Here is a 19195-nt window from a genome sequence, read left to right on the forward strand (position 1 = left end):
TGGTACCTTTCTACACCCTAGTAGTACTCAAGTCAACGCGTGGTGAGAAGTCAACTTCTCAAAGTTTCTTGTGAACGAAAATTCAGTCGTAGTCGTCTTCAGTTTTTCTTCTTTTTTGCTCCTAGTCTACGGAGGCAAGCGGAGCGGAATCTCGGTCAGAGTGGTTTGTAGATTTTTGTTCTAAGCATACGGATGAGAGAAACCAACCAACGAGAGAGATCTCGGTTAATATTCCGTCGGATTTCACTATGTAATCATGTTCATGTGTTCATCATTGTACAGAGGCCAAGAAAGCTTCATATATATTGATACAAAAGGAACAGTAAAGCAACCCAAAACTAGGTGTTCAACACTGAAACATGGAGATGAACCTTAAAAAACATCTGCTTGTGCATTTGCTATTCCTTCTCCAAAAGTCGCAAAATTTACAGTTTGTGATCGAGTATAATTTGGCCACGACTCCAGCAATCTAACTTTCTTTGTATAGTGCTATTAATAAACCAATCCGTGTGACATGGTTTCAACAAATCAAAAGGTTATTAGCCATGCGGATAAGTGGAGTTGTCCCTCTTGCTTTTACCTACCAAAAATGGCTTATTCAGGATGGGAGGGTAGCCCGGCCGGCTTAGATGCCAACCTCCCGAAAAGGAGGGCCGATGCTTGAATCCTGGGTAACGCACCTCGATGAGAGTAAAGATGTTACTGGTCAGACGTATCGGTAAAAGAATCTGAACCTCACAGTATGTTTTGATGAAGTGGGAGGGTACCCAACCTTTGCCCTCGAAAAAAATAGCTTATTCAATTCGACATTGCTTACTACTCCAGTTTTGGCGTGCAAACAGTTGCCTTTCGTTTAGTATGACCCATCGTCACAAAGTTAGGCCCAGACCTATCCCTGGAGTTCTTCCTTGTTTGGCGACACGGGCCCATATCATCGGTCGACCATGGTGCAGAACTGCAGTCTGGAGCAGATGGTTGGTGTCGTCAGATTACTCTTCTGGGATCCAAAGAATAGCAAGCGCTACTTGTTCACCGGTGGTCAGACAGTCAGACCTTGGCTCTGTCCTCTCTTATATTCGTGTTCCAGTGCGCGTGCACAAGCACAAAAGACAGCGATCTCCAGCTTCAGCTTTGGATGGCATCAGCAGTTTTAGCAACTGACACAAGGCAGCCTGAACCTTTCACACGAAGCACTGTCACTCTGTCAGACCGTCTGTTTGACCACAGACGAGATGCAGCATGTCCGCATGTGGGTTCAGTTTCTCCAGTGCAGTAGATAGGGATTGCATTTTTCTCGCCTTCCTTGAAAAAGTATCTGCTTCTGAATCTAAAGCCGAGAGTCTGAACATCTTGCATAAAAACACATTTTTCTTTTACAATAAAAAATTAAAACCTCACTAATAAATACTAGGAAGTTATGTATTTTATCCCATATGGCTATTTGAGGAGGATCTCAACCGACTTAAATGGTGGAACATGTGTACACCACTTATGAAACCGGTAAAAAGAGATCGGTGAGCCACGCGCGCGCTTGCTTGCCTTGCAGAGGCCGAGGCCGAGGCCGAGGCGTGGCTCTGTGCGACGGGATGTGCTGAGATGAGCAATATTTTGCTGTTGAATGTAATAATTCTAAGTTATAAAACATTAGCGGTTACCGGTGAATAATTCTAGGAATTAACCTTGCCAGTTACCGGTGATTCATAGTACCAGTGCTGACACTCATCAAGACCATTAGAACGTCCAAACTCATTGAATCTGAGGCACCTCTCATCTATATAAACCAGCCCCTCCTCTCATTTCAGATATACCACAACTCGCTCAGGTACCCCTGCTAAGGAGACCTCTCACTTCTCCCTCTATTTTCTGCTTTTCACGCATCCCCATCACCGGCGCTGCGCGCCCATCTCCGGCGAGAGCAGTGCCTCCGGAATCGTTGCCCGTTGAAGTTCCTGCACGGGATAGCAAGGCAATCAAGTTTTTGGGGAGAGTCTTCACGCGACTGCTCGCCCAAAACCGTGACGTCTTCATCGGCGCACTGTTCATTATCCCTGCGCACCATCAACATTGCCAACCCCAACTCCTTCGCTGCCACCAGTACACCTCCATCCGTCGTCACTACTCGCACACCTTCGTCGACTATGTACAACTACTTCTGGTTCGAGGGAATGCACCGCGAACATCTTCCTGCACCGAATTTGTTTGACTACTTCAACCAGGCCAGTCGAGCATGTCTGCTCCAGCTGGTAGCAGTGCCTTTTGGCACAGGACCCACCTCGAGGTATAATCTGATACTCCTCTATTTTATTGGATTAATCGTTAAATTCATGTAAAATTTGAACAGTGTACATGCCTTGTTTTACTCAGCATAGTCATGAAATTATTAATAAATTGCATGTGTAATTTTGGAATTAAAATTTGCCCAAAAATGCCTAATTATCTAACAATCCAAAAACCTGACTACGTTAATAGGCTTTCGGTCTCTACTTTTGCTGCATCTATAAGACCGAACTATTTTATGGTTCCAACTTTAACCATTGGCATGAGTGGGTGATGTTGTGGTTGACGGCGATGAACATTTTGTATGTGGCAAAGGGGAAGCTTAAACAGTTCACTCCAGAAGAAGGGAGTGCATTCGAGGCTACCGATAACCTTTTCCGAGGCTGCATCATAGGTGTTCTAGCTGAAAACCTTGTGGACTCATACATCCATCGCAAAATGGGGAAAGAAATGTGGGATACTCTTGAGGCTTAATATGGAGTTTCCGATGCCGGTAATGAGTTGTATGTCATGGAACAGTTCCTTGACTACAGAATGGTTGAAAATTGTTCTGTGGTGGAACAGGTCCATAAAATACATACGCTGGCAAAAGAACTCATAAATTATAGCAAGAAGAACCCATGTGTGTTACCCAACAAGTTTGTGGCAGGAAGTATTATCACCAAGTTGCCACCTTCTTGGAAAGATTTTGCTACTTCACTGAAACACAAGAGACAGGAGTTCACCATCAATGAACTCATTAATACTCTTGATGATGAAGAGAAGGCGAGAGCAAAAGATATGTGGAAAATCAGTTGTCGGAGCTAGCGCCAACTTTGTTCAAAAGAATAATAATTTTGTTCAAAAGAACAACTCCCACAAGAGTAAGAAGAAGACGACTAAACAAACCACCACGTTTAAGAAGAAGAAGAGAAAATGCTATGTATGCGAGAGTCCGAACCACTTTGTTGGGAAGTGTCCGCTTCGCAAGGGCGTGAAATCTACCAACATGGTCATTAGCAAGGTTGGAGGAACATCGGGGTACGGTAATTTATTACCTACAGTTCTTTCAGTATTTTATTTACCTGAGTGGTGGGTTGACACTGGGGCTAATATTCATGTGTGTGTGATATTTTCTTATTTTCTTCTTACCAGGTCAGAGGGACTGCCTCCTTGTTGATGGGGAAGAAATCGCATGTGTGTGTTCTTGGTGTTGGCACAGTCAATCTGAAGTTTACTTCGGATAAGATCGTACAGTTGAAGAACATGCAGCATGCCCCTACCATCAAGAAAATCTAGTCAGCGGCTCTCTACTGTGTAGAGATGGTTATAAATTAGTCTTTAAGTTTAATAAATATATTTTGTCTAAGTTTGGAACATTTGTTAGAAAAAGTTATGATAGCGGAGGCTTGTTCCGCTTTTCTTTGGATGATTGTAATAAAGTTGTGAACAATGTGGTTAACATTAATGAATCTAATGTGTGGTATTCGAGGCTTTATCACGTTAATTTTGATTGTATGATGTGGTTAGCAAATTTGAATTTAATTCCAAAATTTACCTCTGTCAAGCCATATATGTGTTGAATCAAAATAAACTCGCAAGTCTCATAAGGCTGCAGAGGCGAGAAACTTGACGCCTTTAGAATTAATTCATTCCGATTTGTGTGAGATGAGTAGTGTGTTGACAAAATATGGTAAAAAATATTTCATGACATTGATCGATATTATACTAGATTTTGTTACATCTATTTATTGAAGTCGAAAGATGAAGCTTTGCATTACTTTAAAATTTATAAAACTGAAGTAGAAAACCAACTTGAGAGAAAGATCAAAAGAGTTAGATCGGATCGTGGTGGCAAGTACTTCTCAAATATTTTCACTTCATTCTGTGAGGAACATGGTATTATTCATGAGAGGACACCTCCCTATTCACCTCAGTCAAATGGAGCTGCTAAAAGACAGAACCGCACTCTAATTGATTTGGTTAATGGCATGTTAGACACATCGGGATATTTTAAGGAGTGGTGGAGTGAGGCTATATTGACTGCATAATATGTCCTATTCCTACACAGAATAAAGAGAAAATACCATTTGAGGAATGGGAGAAGAAAAAGGCAACACTTTCATACTTACGTACATGGGGTTATTTGGTAAAGGTTAGTGTGTCAATAACCGAGAAACGTAAGTTTGGACCTACAACTGTGGATTGTGTCGTTCTAGGTTATGCTATTCATAGCGTTGTTTATAGATTTTTAATAGTAAAATCTGGAGTACCTGACATGCATGTTGGTACAATTTTGGAGTCCAAAGATGCTATATTTTTTGAAAATATTTTTCCATAAGAGATGAAACAAGTTCATCTAGGCAAGAGATTATCGAGAAGGATATCTCTACTGAGCCAATTGTGCATAATGAATTTACACCGATAGATCATCCTGAGAAGGATAACAATAAAGCTCCTAGAAAGAGCAAGAGACAGAGGACTGCAAAGTTTTTTGGTGATGATTTTATTGTATACCTCGTGGATGACACACCTTGAACCATTGAAGAGGCATATTCATCTCCTAATGCTGACTATTAGAAGGAAGCAATGAGTAGTGAGATGGATTCTATTACATCTGATGGTACCTAGGAGGTTGTTGATCGTCCTTATGGGTGCAAACCTGTAGAATGCAAGTGGGTGTTCAAGAAAAAACTTAGGATGGATGCTACTATTGAGAAGTACAAGACTAGACTTGTGGCCAAGGGTTATACCCTAAAAGAAGGAGAGGACTTCTTTGACACTTATTCACATGTTGCTTGATTGACCACAATTCGAGTGTTATTTCCTCGGCATCCTCCTATAGCCTTCTCGTTCATCAGATGGACGTGAAGACAGCTTTCCTAAATAGAGAGTTGGAAGAGGAGATCTATATGGATCAGCCAGATGGGTTTGTATCAAAAGGTCAAGAGGGAATGGTGTGCAAGTTATTGAAGTCTCTGTATAGTCTCAAGCAAGCACCTAAGCAGTGGCACCAGAAGTTTGATTGAACTTTGATATCTGCCGGCTTTGTTGTGAACGAAGCTGATAAATGTGCGTACTATAGCTTTGGTAGGGTGAATGAGTAATATTGTGCTTGTATGTGGATAACATATTAGTTTTTGGGACAAACTTTAACATGATTAAGGAAATCAAAGATTTTTTGTCTCAAAGTTTTGAAATAAAAGATTTGGGAGAAACTGATGTTATCCTTAACATAAAGCTAGTAAAGGAAAGAAATCTTGGGGTGACTCTTTCACAATCTCACTATGTGGAGAAGGTTTTAAGTCGCTTTGGATATAGTGACTATAAACTTATTTCAACACCTTATGATGCTAGTCTGGTTCTGAGGAAGAACAAAAGGATGATGAGAGATCAGCTGAGATATTCTCAGATTAATGGTTCATTAATGTATCTAGCTAATGCTACGAGGCCTGATATCTCGTTTGCTGTAAGCAAACTGAGCTGGTTTGTTTCAAACCCAGAAGACGATCACTAGAAGGCTCTTAAAAGAGTAATGCGCTATCTAATAGGCACAATGAAATATGGATTTTAGTACGCTGGGTACCCTAAGATACTAGAATGTAGAAGGGTATAGTGATTCAAACCGGATTTCTGATGTTGATGAGATAAAACCACAAGTGGATATGTGTTCACACTTAGAGGTGTCGTTGTTTTGTGGAAGTCTTGCAAGCAGACCATCTTAACGAGATCAATAATGGAAGCAGAACTCAAAGCATTAGACACCGCCACTGTTGAGGCTGAGTGGCTTCGTGAACTCCTAATGGATTTTGCCGATAGTTGAAAAACCGAAAAACCGATACCGGCAATCCTAATGAACTGTCATAATCAAACTGTAATTGTCAAGGAGAATAGTTTAAAGGACAACGTGAAGTCATCAAGGCATGTGAAAAGGTGGTTGAAATCTGTCAGGAGTTGAGGAACTCCGGAGTTATTGGCTTAGATTATGTTCAAACGGCTAAAAATTTAGTAGATATATTTACAAAGGGTCTATTACGAAATTTGATAGACAATGCACCTATGGAATTGGGCTTGAGACCCACGTGAGTCATTCTATAGTGGCAACCTGTTCTGTGTGATCAGAGATGCCATGAAGCAGGATGGTGAAACAAACTATAGTATGACTAAGAGAAGAGAACCTTTATAAATGGCTCGATTTAGGTGAAAGTTGCATTTCTCTTCTATTTTATATGGTAGGATGGCTTATGCCTTAATGTGTTCCAAGTGGTTTCTTTGAAATAAGGGAGTTGTTTCTTTGAAATAAAGATGTTGTCCTGCAGAACATCTTTAAGGAATACACCTATATGAGTCTGACTACTTGTCATAGTCTATGAGATTTGGGTGATCTCTTGAAACTCATGAAAGGCCTAGAGTATGACTTATAAGCACCAAATCGTGAGGATACTTATGCAGCCTAGTATCAGTGTAGGGTTTTGATAAAGCTTGTTTGCACAAGACTAACAATTCAAGGCATAGTCCATTATACAGTTGTGAATAAATGTAGCCTTAGTAACTAAGATGGAAGTTCAAATTAATAGTCTCCGTCAAATACTGGTATATCAAAAATCACAGTGGAGTAGAGAGCATTTCTAGTGTTGCTTGAAATTTTTGATGGGGATTGTTGGAATTTATGGGCTTGGCCCATTTTTCTTTTACAATAAAAGAATTAAAAACCCACGAATAAATGCTAGGGAGTTATGTGTTTTATCCCGTATGGATATTTGAGGAGAATCTCAATCGACTTAAATGGTGGAATATGTGTACACCACTTGTGAAGCCAGTGAGAGGAGATTGGTGAGCCCCGCGCACGCTCGATCGCCTCACTGGGCGAGGCCGTGGGTGTGGCTCGGAGCGGTACGGTGCGATGAGTAATGTTTTGCTGTTGAATGCAATAATTCTGAGTCATAAAACATTAGCCATTACTGGTGAATAATTCTAGAAATTAACCTTGGCAGTTACCAGTGATTCATGGCACCAGGAACTCACACTTATCAAGAATATTAGAACGTCCAGACTCGTTGAATCTGGGGCACCTCTCACCTATATAAACTAGTCCCTGCTCTCATTCCAGATATACCACAACTCGCGCAGGTACTTCTGCTAAGGAGACCTCTCCCCCTCTCCTTTCTCCCTCTGTTTTCTGTTGTTCACACATCCCTATCGCCAGCGCTACGCGCCCATCTCCGGCAAGAGCGGGTGCCTCCGGAACCGTTACCCGTTGAAGGTCCTGCACGGGATAGCGGGATAATCAGGTTTTTGGAAGCGTCTTCACGCGACTGCTCGTCCAGAACCGTGACGTCTTCATGGGCGCACTGTTTACCGTCCCTGCGCACAATCGACATCGTCGTCCCCGACTCCTTCGTTGCCACCGGTGCACCTCCGTCCGTCATCGCCGCTCTTACACCTTCGTCGACTATGTACCACTACTTTTGGTTCGAGGGACTGCACTGCGAACACTTCCTGCACCGAATTCGTTCGACTACTTCAAGCAGGCCAATCGAGCATGTCTGCTCTAGCTGGTAACGGTGCCTTCGGCACCGGACCCACCTCGGGGTATTAATGTGATACTCCTCTATTTTATTGGATTTATCGTTAAATTCGTGTTAATTTTGAACACGTGCATGTACCTTGTTTCACTCACCATAGTCATAAAATTATTAATAAATTGCTTGTGTAATTTTAGAATTAAAATATGCCCGAAAATACCTAATTGTCTAACAAAAACTTGGCTGGATGTTGCAGTGTTGCTTGGCAGGCAGAGGCAGTATGTGCAAACAAAAAAAAAGTGTAAAAAGAGTCTGCCAGACAACCCCTAGGCCACCCTGACCAGGGCAAACCTGGCAGGAACGATCCTCCACAGCTGCTGGATGGCACCAACCGGAGCACAACCTGGCCGTTAATCACGCTCTAGGCTCATCAACCAGACTTGAGAGCTTGGCTCTGATCAGTCCTCTCTTCTATTCATGTTCTAGCACAAAAGACAGCGACGAACTCCAGCTTCAGCTTCGGGTGGCATCAACGGTTTCAGCAACTGACATAAAAGAGCCTGAGCATAAATTAGAATAGGGTATGCCATCATAATTAATTAGCTTAATTAGCTGATTGGGGTTGCAATTTTCTCGCCTTCGTTGAGAAAGTATCTACTTCTCAATCTGACGCCAGACTTAAGTGCTTTCCTTTCCTTTCTAGTAAAGGATGAAGCGGTACAAGCCTATAGAACAGATCCTGTTCAGGTAAGGTCATAATACACTGGCCAAGCTCCTGCCTTATAACCTGTGCCATCCTCTTCTAAACGGCCGAGGTGGTGCTAAAGCATCATCGGTGGGTTATTTCAGTCTTCAGCCTTTCGTTTTGCCAGAAGTGGGCCGGCCCATGCTAGCTGCTCTGGCAAGAAATGGACCAACTCATTCTTTGCCACAGCATATGTTTGTAAAAGGAAATGTTATGCAAAAGGAAATTTGTAAAAGAACCACCGGTATTACCTTTTTCTCCCTTCTTCATCTCTTAGTGGCTGTACACAACCAGTTTGTTCTTGGAGAAAGACAGCAATCCAAGCTAGCTGCTGCTTACAGCGGCATTATGAGTGATCCTTCACATCTCAAAGAGGACCTGGACCTTATACGCACTGTCTGAATTGCAGCGTGCCTGCATGGTGGGTTCAGTTTCAGTCTTCAGTATAGACAGGGAAGGTGCCGAGAGGCCGGACAGTTGTCTGCTCAAGCTGGAACCAGGGGGCCTGAATGCTGAACGTACACAGCAAGGTTCAGGCCTGTTCTTCGTCGGCAGAGTATCTGCTGCTAAAATTCAGAACCAGCCGAGAAGAACAGGGATGTAATCTGAACATTTGGCTAATGCAACCATCATCTTCCCTCACTGGTAGTACACAGTTTGTAATCATGTAACTGAACTGCCTGAGGACGAAAAGAGGAATGCGCCAGCTGCATGAGGAACTCGATTAGGTGCTCCAATGTTGCGAGGCGAGGCAAGATGTGCAGAAAATAAAGTGCAAAAGATTAAGTCTGTCAGACAACCTCCGAGCCATTCCAGACCAGGCCAAAGCCCAGCAGGAACGATCCTCTACAGCCGTCGGATGGCACCAGCCGGAGGCATCCTAGCCATCAATCACGCTCTGGCCCAGAGGTCCGATAACTCATCAACCAGACTGAAGTGCTTGCCTCCTTATTAGTCAGGATGCAGCGGTACGAGCCTATAGAACAGATCCTGTTCAAGTAAGGTCGTGCTGCATCGTCCCAGCTCCTGGACTATAAACAAAGTCAGCGCCTTCTAAGCACCCGAGGTGGCGCTAATCTTCTACTGGCGCCTTGCTTTGGTTCAGCTAAACTAAAACGTTTCCCCCGGAAGTGGGCCGGCCATTCCACCTGCTTTCAGGTCTCCAGGCCCATTTTGTATGTTGGGTGCCCATGAGACTGGTGGTAGGGGGATGTTTGGGGGTTGACAAGGACGTCCAATTCCGCCTCTCAATGTCAGCAGTCATGAGACAAGTGGTTGCGTCTACCTTAGAGCAGCCTGATATTTTTTACAATAGCCATTGAAAAAACCAAGGCCAGCTAATATACACGTGCCATAAGTAATTGTCGCTGCAAATTGAACATTAGCGTACAAATGTGTATAGTCGGCCATGTAACGGCGTTGTTGTAAATCCAGGTCACAATAGGATGTTTTTACATATGCGTTGAAACCTTTTTTCGTTTGATTATAATTTCACGTCGATGCGAGGCGCATGTGGTGAGTTTGTCACTCTCAAAGATTTGATAGCTCAATGTTCGAAGATACTCATACATGTTCATAGAAGTGAATATGCGTGCGTTATGAGTATCCATGTGTATTCTTAAAAAAAAAGTTTCTTTCTTCCTCCTAATAAAATCCGTGCTCATATACATATCTGAGAAAAAAAGGAAATCGTTATTACTAAGTAATAATAGAGTTGCTTACTGTTCAGCTTAATCCGAAGTTTCGCTAAAGCAAGCTGCCATCTTTTGCTATCCAGGCAACTCAAAACGAGTGTAGTTTCTTGGTTAATTAAGAAATCTCTCTTTTTTCCGCCAAGAAGAAAACACCAATAATTCACTAGCCTACACGAGTTGCATACCAAAAGTTTTTCCGAGCGGCTCATGTACCAATAAACTAGCATAAAAGGGCGGCTTTTCTCATACCACAAGAATCAATCATCGACGCACAGGATCATACAAATCACTGCACAACTTGTTAGAAGATGGGGAGGATTTGCAGTGGGAGCGTTGCTGACTTGCTGTGCCGAAGAGTCTGGGTTTGGATACGATACGAGCTGCCAACCATTTTTTTTTTTAGCTGAAAGAAGAAGGAAAAAAAAACGCCCCGACCACGTCCGACAGAGCGAGGAGGACCCCACATGTCAGCCACTGTGCATCTATCCGCGTCCGGATAACTTAGCATCGAAGTCAACTGCGCTCTTATCTCCTTCAGAAGAAATCTCATCGCCTTCCTCACCGGCCTTCCATTCACACGGGAACGGGAACTTTTACCCCCAAACGTTTCCACAAAACACCCTGAACAATATCATCGTCACAAATCTACCCTCCTCCATCACTTTTTCGCTGCAGCAGGAGCCCTTATCTCCGCCACCGAACAACTCCAAGGTTCCTCCTGCAGTTTGTCCCGCACATATAGGAACGAGAAGGGGGAAAGGAGCTAGGGGGAGGGCAGACGCCACCGAGTGGGGAGTGGGAACGCCATCGCCCATCGCCATGGGGGGAGGAGTCATGCGCACCGCCGCGAAGGTCGGCATCGCGGCCGGCGCCACGGCGGCCAAGGGCGGCCGGTTCCGCCACGCCGCGCCGGCCTTCGCCGCGGCCCCCGCGGGCGCCGAGGCCGCGCCGCTGGTCTCCGCCGCGGGCGCCGAGGCGCCCCCCGCGGCGGCGCAGTGGGCGGCGTCCTGGGAGATGGACGACTGGGAGTTCGCGGACTGGAGGGACGACGCGGCGGCCGTCACGGTGGCGGAGAGGGAGGCGGCCGCGAAGCCCAGGCTGGTCTTCGCGCCGCCGTCGAGGGAGGAGGCCGAGGAGGCCACCACGGAACTCAGGGACGCCATAGAGAGGTGAGAGATCGCATCTTTGGCAGTGAATTTGTCGAATTGATTGGAAAGCTCAGGTTTTTTAGTGGAATTAATTGGTTATCAGGATTTCGATCTCCTCTATTAGATGGAGTAATTCTTTGCTATCTGGTCGTCCTTACCTGCTTGACTGAAATGGTTCCTTTTCATGGGATTTGGGAAGCGTCTGGTTCGTCTTTTAGGGTGGGGTGTTGGGATTCGAAATTGATTCCCCAGCTAGTGATAAGAACCCTACACATCATTGCAGCACAATAGACTGATTTGGAACTGCAAGGTGAATCCAGTTTTGGGTATTTAGGCTCCCACTCAAGTTGTCTAGTTGATGCCTACATGCTAAAAAAGATTACCAGCCATTTACTTACATGCGGCATACTCATGTTTTATCATCCATGTCCATCTAACATACCCCTCGATGGTGTGTTGCTTTGAGGCGCCTGTACCATTCATATTCTCTGTCTTGATGTCTTCAATGCGTTGATGGCTTTCAACTATGTTGAATCTTTAGAGTGTAGTCATACTTCTTGTTTAACATTTAATTCGGATGTATTAACCCAGTCCGCATAAAATATTTTTTCCAGGTCTTATTTCAATGAGTCACCAGTCGAGGTTGTTAAGGAACAGGACAAAGAGCTCAATAAGCTGACAACGGATGCAATAATTCCTTCTATGCCTGGACATGTAGTCCAGGCATTTACACTGCTGAAATCAAGCCCCGAGGCTCAGGTTTGTGACACTATTATTTTGTTGATGCTAGCTTGGTCTCCTTCAGTTTTTGCATTGACCTCTGTTAATAGACTCCACAAAATCAATTATTTGACACTCTAATAGGTATCAGTTTCAAAGGAAGTCACCACACTCATTGCCCTTGATAACATGCCACCGAGTTTACTGAATTTGTTAGACTGATTTGTTGTGTTACTGTATCTGCTATAGTTATGAACTTGGAAGAAAGGCATTGATACATGTTTGTTTGCTGCTTGTGTTTGGTCTGCATCAGTCAGTTTTATGTGTAGTCTTTGTTTTGCAGTTACAAAGTTTCAATAAGCAGGATAGCCTGTATACATGGTTTATATTAGTTGATCTGTTATACAATGTTGATCTGTTATACAATGCTATGGTCACGAATCACTTAGATTGATCCGATCTGATGTCTTCTGTTCTGTTAATCTCACTAAAACTGTTTTGCCTTGGCTCTTTGATCTCTAGAGTGTTGTCGCCTCCCTTGCATCAGATAGAAATGTCTGGGATGCCGTATTGAAGAATGAGAAGGTTATGGAATTTTACAAGACACATCAGACAAGTATGTACCTCATAATTCCTTAGCCAGAGTTACTATATCGTAATCATCATTGCTACCAACATGTATGACCATTCTTATTGTCATCTCCTGTGACGCATCTCTAGTTCAGACACTCCCTGAGGAAGCCGCCACAGTAGAATCACCGGAGAAGTTTGAAGACGCGGCCTCTGAAAATGCACCCACCGGTTCACCTTTCGTGGACTTTGTGGACAACGCGAAGAAGACAGTGATGGATGTCGTTGATAATATTACCCACTTCTTCCAGGACTTGTTTGGTCACCCAGCGGAGGCCCAGGCTGGAGCAGGCTCGTCATCTGAGAAGGGCCCTTCTTTAGCAGAGATGGCTGTCGGTGGCTCCTTCATGGCTCTAACCATAGCGGTCATCCTAGTTGTTCTGTTCAAGAGGGCATGATAGCTCATGAGGGCCTCTCCTGGGACCTACGGACTTTGAATCTGTCGAAAATTACTTGGTCAAGAACTATGAATGTAATGCACAGCTTGTGTCCTTGGTATCATCAGTTTGTGGAGACAGTACAATAAAAGACTATCTATGCTATAACAAGCTTGTGAAATGTGTGGCTTGAATGTTGATGACGTCTCTTAGTACTGGGTAAAGAAATCGTGTTCTGTTCTATTAAAGGACTGTAACGTAGGCAGAGGACCTATCCGATGTGAAATGTGAAAAAAATAAAAAAATTAGGTAGTCTGTCAGACAACCTCTGAGCCACCCTGACCAGGGCAGGGGGCCTTGGCAGGAACGATCCTCTACAGCCGTCAGATGGCACCAGCCGGAGCATCCTGGCCCGTTAATCACGCTCTGGCCCAGAGGTCTGGGCTCATCAACCAGACTTGAGAGCTTGCCTCCTTTTTGGTAAAGGATGAAGCGGTAGAGAACAGATCCTGTTCAAGTAAGGTCGTGCTCCCTCCTCCTAGCATCAGCGTTATATCCTGTGCTTGCTCTCCGCAAACTGCCGAGATGGTACTAATATTCAGCTCAAGCTCTGAAGTCAGTAGCTTGAGTCGTCGTCTGGCGACGGCCCACTGAATTTGAGACACATAGAGCGCAAGCCCATCAGCCCATTGGGAAAGCAGCCGCCTGATGTCGTTTCAGTTAGCAATTTAGCATTGGATCATCCGAGTTGACCATTCGAATGGTCACTTCTTGCATGGATGATTCAGCAACCAGCGAAGTATCATCAACCTTACAGAAGCCACGTTCCCCAGCAAAGAAAGTTCAAGACGACAAAATGTGTGCTTACAAGTGAATTTTGTGAGTGCACTTTAAAATTTTGGAGCTGATGATGAGCTATGAATCCTATTATTATTCATTAATTCATTGCTGCAAAACTGCATTATGTGTCCTTGGTTTATACATTTAAGTTTGTGGAGTTATACAACAGATACAAATTGGAGGAACAGACAGGTGAGTCACTAAAGTTACAACTTTCTTTCATGCTATGTGGAGCATAGAATCGGTAAGCTGTTAGCAAGCTCTCTATCGGTACACTTGACTATATCCCGAGAAACTCGATATCGCCCTCGTTGAGGAACATCTTGCCTCTGTTTGCATTGTTGGATCTCCGTTGGCTAGGCGGTTGCCCTCGCTGTGAAAAATGGAATATTTTACCAAATTGGGTGGGCAGTTCAGATGTTAACAGAATTGGGAATAATGAGTGCTGTGATACCTTCCGCAGGACAAAAGCAAGATAGAGATATGAAACTTCCCACTCATCCTGGGACAGTGTACCTGCAATTTACGTTTTAGTGTTAAGGTAGGGCAAAAGCGTCAGCATTCAAGGGTAACCATTCTACAAGTTTCGGAGTGAAATTACTTTGGTCATGCCTTCCATCACCAAGGGCACCTAGCCTCCGCATCAGTTCAGTAAACTCTGGCTTTTGCAAGTACTCGTGTACGAATTCATGGAAGTTCTTCATCAGAACCAGCTCGAGATCATACTGCAAGATTGAGAAACAATATGTAACATTGAGATCATACTGCAGGATGCTGTCTAACCATTTGGGGCATAGGCAGCATGGAAGAGAAACAATTCAATACCTCTTCTGCCAGTAATTTGAAGAGATGGAATGGAACAACCCATTCTGGACAATCAACAGCATCCTGCATGTTTCAGAAGAATTTTATTGCAGCACAACTTTTTATCCAGAATCTATCAATACAAAAGAAACTGCAAGGGAAGTCAATCTGGGAAAATACTAAAGATGCACCATAAACTGCAAGGGAAGTCAAGCTAGCCTATCCATATTTAAGTTCAAAAAACTAAGAGAAACTAGTGCCAAGATTAACAACCCCTTGTAAGCATATTCAACTAACAGGAATGAGGCATAAATGAAGGAAAAACTAGTCCCAGTGTTACCTCTAAGTGAAACTTGTACTTGATACCAAAAGGCCTGGATGCAGGGAATTTCTATACCATCATCAAAACAATCAAATGCATCAGTTTCTAAACCAAAAAAGGAAAAATGTAAATAAAATATTTTAGCCGAAGTTACCTTTTCAGCGTACTCTTCACCAAAGTTAATCCAATAAACACTGTTCCCAAATTCCAACCCTTCAGCTGAGCATAGCAGAAGAGTTTATATACTTATCACACAGCTTACAGAAAGTACATTGTGATAAAGTTAACCAATACAAGATGTTGGTTTGTTTACAGAAACATACATTCTCGAAGCCTTTTGATAATGACGTTAGCATCAGGCATTGTCCCAATAAAAATGCCTCCAGGGCGAAGCAATGCAGACACATTTGCCAAGGCTTGTCTAGCGCGTGCTTCAGTTGACCATGAATAATGTAAAGCGAACTGAAATATAGAGATAGGGTCCTTAATAATGGAGCTTGTATGATCAAAGAGAATTCCTTGTTCCGACACCAAGAAAGCTCTTTATACAATTTAATCAGTCAACTTCTACTAAAAGAAATATTTGATGATGAATTACCAATTAAAAGGAATTTAGTCATCATGGACTCATTTTCTTTTAGGAACATCGTAGTCACATTTTGTTTGTTGTGCAAAGCAATGATACTAAATGTCAAACCATATTCTTACTGAAAATTATTTAACTGATAACTGTCTATTACGAACGCATCCATGACCATTTAGATTTAAGGTTCAACAAATAAAAAGCTGCAATGACAATTAGGAAGGATACAGTGGAACCCACATTTCTCAACAATAGCAGTGGTCAATGGAAAGCTCAAGGACTAGAACCACAAAGCAAGATCACACACCTGACAGCTACATATGTCAAATGGGGCATCCTCATATAAATACTCATCCAGGCGAGCCTAAGGAAGAAAAAAAGGAATTGATCCATCAGGTAATTATTTCATTCTCATTTTCATCTCAATAAGGCAATATATGATTTGACAAAATTACAGACAATAAGAAACTGTTCAGAATAGTCTGTGGCTCTATGCCTGGCAACATGTTCATTCTGTTAGTGGATTTGTGAATGCAAAAGTGAACCATCCAACTAGTCTATGGTTAATCAAGTAGCTTTTTTTCTTTCTGTTTTACCTCGTAACAATCAGTGCAAATAAGTCGTGCAGGAAAACTGAACTTCTTCCTGCGCTGTTGATCTGTGTCGCCATTGTAGCGAGTCATGCAGTCCTTTATCTGAAAGTGTAAGGGCATTTATATGTAAATGGTCTGAAGTGATGCAAATACATCAAAGTATGTTGCAAATAAAATGAGTCTACAACAGGAAGTGTTAAATCTATCAATCCCTTTTTGTGACCAATAAGAGGCAGAAAACTGTAAAAACAGGAGAGAGCACCAAAAAGAAATATGCTTCAGAGGCCCATCATGCTCAATTGAGAATTTATCAGGTACCAAGGATTCAAATTTAAAAAATGCAAAGTGAAATGTACAGCTAAAATAGAGCATTTCATGGCTTAATTGTAGTGTTGTGCACATATAGCATAAATGTATGTGATAGAAACTGACCGAGCCTTCAGCAATATCAACCCCCACATAGTAGCCAACCTTGGCTTTGTCCCACTTTATCAAATCACCCCCCTGCGGTACAGAACATATTAGCTTATATTAACACTATCACCGCTCTCTGTAGTACAAGGTAAACGCAATGTGCCACTTACCTTCCCGCAAGCAAGATCGAGCACGCAGTCGCCCGGGCGTGCGTATAGCTGGATCAGGACACTCTTTATCTGCCGACACAAAGAGAGATTCCGCGGTTACTCGATTAGCACGGTCACTGGCAGGACGTATCCAACATCAGGGGCTCCTCATTCTACCGAGGGATTCAGGGGGGGACATCGAATCGTGACCCACCCAGTTGTTGAGCTTCTTGAGGTGGATGATGGGGCTATTCTCGCGCTCCTCGAGAGTCTGGTTGGAGCGCGCGCTGTAGTGGTCCGCCACCCGCCGCGCGCTGCTCCGCTCCTCCGAGTAGCCCTGCTGCGCGCCATACCCGCCGCCTGCCACGCAAACCCCCAAATCCTACTTAGCCACCCGACCCGACCGCGGCGGCCCCCGCCCCCGCCCCGCCCCGGGCCGGCGCCGGGCGGGGCGGTGGGAGGGAGGGAGGGAGGGGGACGAGGGGGAGTACCTGCGCCGTACTGGCGCTTGGGCGCGGAGGCGAAGGAGGAGGACGGGTCGTCGCGGGGCCGCTTGTTCATGCCGCCGCCCGACGGAAGCTTCTCCGGCGGCTCGAATTGGGTAGGGAGGGTTTCGGTTTCGATTCGATCCGGTTTGGCGTCTCCGAGTCTGCTTGTGCTCGAAATGGGTGGAGAGAGAGAGAGAGAGAGGAACCGAGGAGGGAGAGTCGTGGGGCCTGGCCTTGTGGTGTTGGGCTCGGCAAGGGCCTGGCGGCCACTGCCCACTAGCGTTTGGCGGTTCACAAGAAAAATCCGCAGTGTTGTCCAGGAGTGTGTAACTGCGTAGTAGGGGCTAATTTTGGAATGTGATCCCTATTGGCATTTGAAAACTTGTTGTAACATTTATAGCCATGCCACGAGGGATAAGAAATTTTATTGTGCATCGGTGTTGCAAAGACTCGTAGATTGTACTTGGTACAAGATATGTTAAGAGCATAACTCCTGCACAAGGATCTCCTTCGTTCATGTTAAAGATTAAAGTAATTCATCACCGGTTAGTAGTTGTGTTTTCGGCTCATTTGTTTGATATATTTTTATGAATTCCATTCGGATATCTACAAATTGTCCATGCATAGGGACTGCAAGTGGACATTTGCCTACGGCATGCTATGACTCCAATCAAACATTTTGAAAATCTAGACAAATAATTCAGGTTTTCTAACATTAGAAGATGCACATTGTTCCACTACGACTGGTATCTCTCATGCACGCACCTATTGGATTCAATAAGATTTGTGAGCGGCGAGATTATAGTAAGATTAATCGATAAATCTTGTATAGGAAACCATTATAGTGGAAGGGAAGTAGGTGCGATGTGGAAAATATTTTTAGCAGACTCAACGTGGACTTGCACATAGTAGAAGTAAAATACACTTGGCATTTCATTTCAAAGCTTATAATAGTTTGCATACTTCATCTACTTTAGTTCAACATATCCAGGTACAAAGAAAATAAATAACGTCATGAATAGACATTACTATTTTACTCATCTTAACTAGCTCGATATTTTTTCCATATATATTTTGACATGGAAAGGTAAGATATGCTAGCATAGAGCTTTGAGCATAAATTTATGCGTAAAACCTTCATATACCTCGATTACTAGGTTTGTACCTTAATGATTTGCACATGGTCAAGCAAGAAATACCTTATTACCAAGAGATGCACTCAAAGAGTCAAAGCACATGCAAACAAAAGATCCATGCAATGCTTATGCATAGGGAACTATTGCACCATAATTATAGACTTCAAGTGGTATCCCAAAATATACCATTTAAAGGATAAAGGTAATTTATCATTTAACTAATAATAACTACAATAATTAAAATTGAAATATGACGCTAAAGACACAATATGGTCTATAAAGGGCTAATAATTCAAAAACATAGCAAAAACAAATACAATACATCATTTTTTTTTATTTATTTGTCATGGAGTCACGTAATAATATGGAAGGTTGCAGGAGATGATAAGTTCGATAATTAACTAGGAGACATTTTTGGACAACCATTTTCTCTAATATTAACTATGTGTGCTTAGGTGTTTTTTCCCTTTATACATCCTGTCGGTGTTTCGGACCGCCGACTAGTGAATTTGTGTTTGCGCGTCTAGCCCGGATGGTGTGCAAAAGAGACACAAGGGTTTATACTGGTTCGGGCAGAAGGTACCTACGTCCAGTTCGAGCTGCTCGTGTTCTGGCACTTGTTTGCAGTAGGGATTACAAACGGTCGAGAGAGGGAACGGACTTCCAAATCTCTGGTGGTGAAGTGTGCGTGTGTGTGAGTCTAGAGTCCCCCTCTGTAAGCGAAGAGGTCGGATACACCGGAGAGAGAGACAAAGAGAGAAAGATAAGGAG

At 43.5% G+C, this 19195-nt stretch overlaps 2 protein-coding genes and 2 non-coding genes across 4 annotated transcripts; 1 reads left to right on the top strand and 3 right to left on the bottom strand.

The window, feature by feature from the left end:
• Positions 1 to 9311: 9311 nt before the first annotated feature.
• Positions 9312 to 9534, bottom strand: LOC112898658. The gene has a single exon (XR_003229918.1). It is a non-coding gene; the product is annotated as a small nucleolar RNA U3 (small nucleolar RNA).
• A 1442-nt stretch (positions 9535 to 10976) lies between these two features.
• On the top strand, positions 10977 to 13293 carry LOC112898021. Its single transcript, XM_025966435.1, has 4 exons — positions 10977 to 11389; positions 11983 to 12127; positions 12611 to 12704; positions 12809 to 13293. The coding sequence occupies exons 1-4, from the start codon at positions 11040 to 11042 to the stop codon at positions 13114 to 13116; spliced, it is 897 nt and encodes a 298-aa protein (XP_025822220.1). The 5' UTR covers positions 10977 to 11039; the 3' UTR covers positions 13117 to 13293.
• A 113-nt stretch (positions 13294 to 13406) lies between these two features.
• On the bottom strand, positions 13407 to 13620 carry LOC112898659. Its single transcript, XR_003229919.1, has one exon. It is a non-coding gene; the product is annotated as a small nucleolar RNA U3 (small nucleolar RNA).
• Positions 13621 to 14008: 388 nt separating this feature from the next.
• Positions 14009 to 17486, bottom strand: LOC112897010 (mRNA cap guanine-N7 methyltransferase 1). The gene is made up of 13 exons (XM_025965171.1): positions 17292 to 17486; positions 17015 to 17160; positions 16822 to 16890; positions 16670 to 16741; positions 16241 to 16339; positions 15952 to 16008; positions 15385 to 15523; positions 15216 to 15280; positions 15080 to 15130; positions 14761 to 14823; positions 14537 to 14660; positions 14390 to 14451; positions 14009 to 14308 (listed from the first exon to the last, which is right to left on the bottom strand). The coding sequence occupies exons 1-13, from the start codon at positions 17359 to 17361 to the stop codon at positions 14216 to 14218; spliced, it is 1110 nt and encodes a 369-aa protein (XP_025820956.1). The 5' UTR covers positions 17362 to 17486; the 3' UTR covers positions 14009 to 14215.
• Positions 17487 to 19195: the final 1709 nt, after the last annotated feature.

Source organism: Panicum hallii, chromosome 6 (assembly GCF_002211085.1).
Source record: "Panicum hallii strain FIL2 chromosome 6, PHallii_v3.1, whole genome shotgun sequence".
NCBI classification, from domain to species: Eukaryota; Viridiplantae; Streptophyta; class Magnoliopsida; order Poales; family Poaceae; genus Panicum; species Panicum hallii.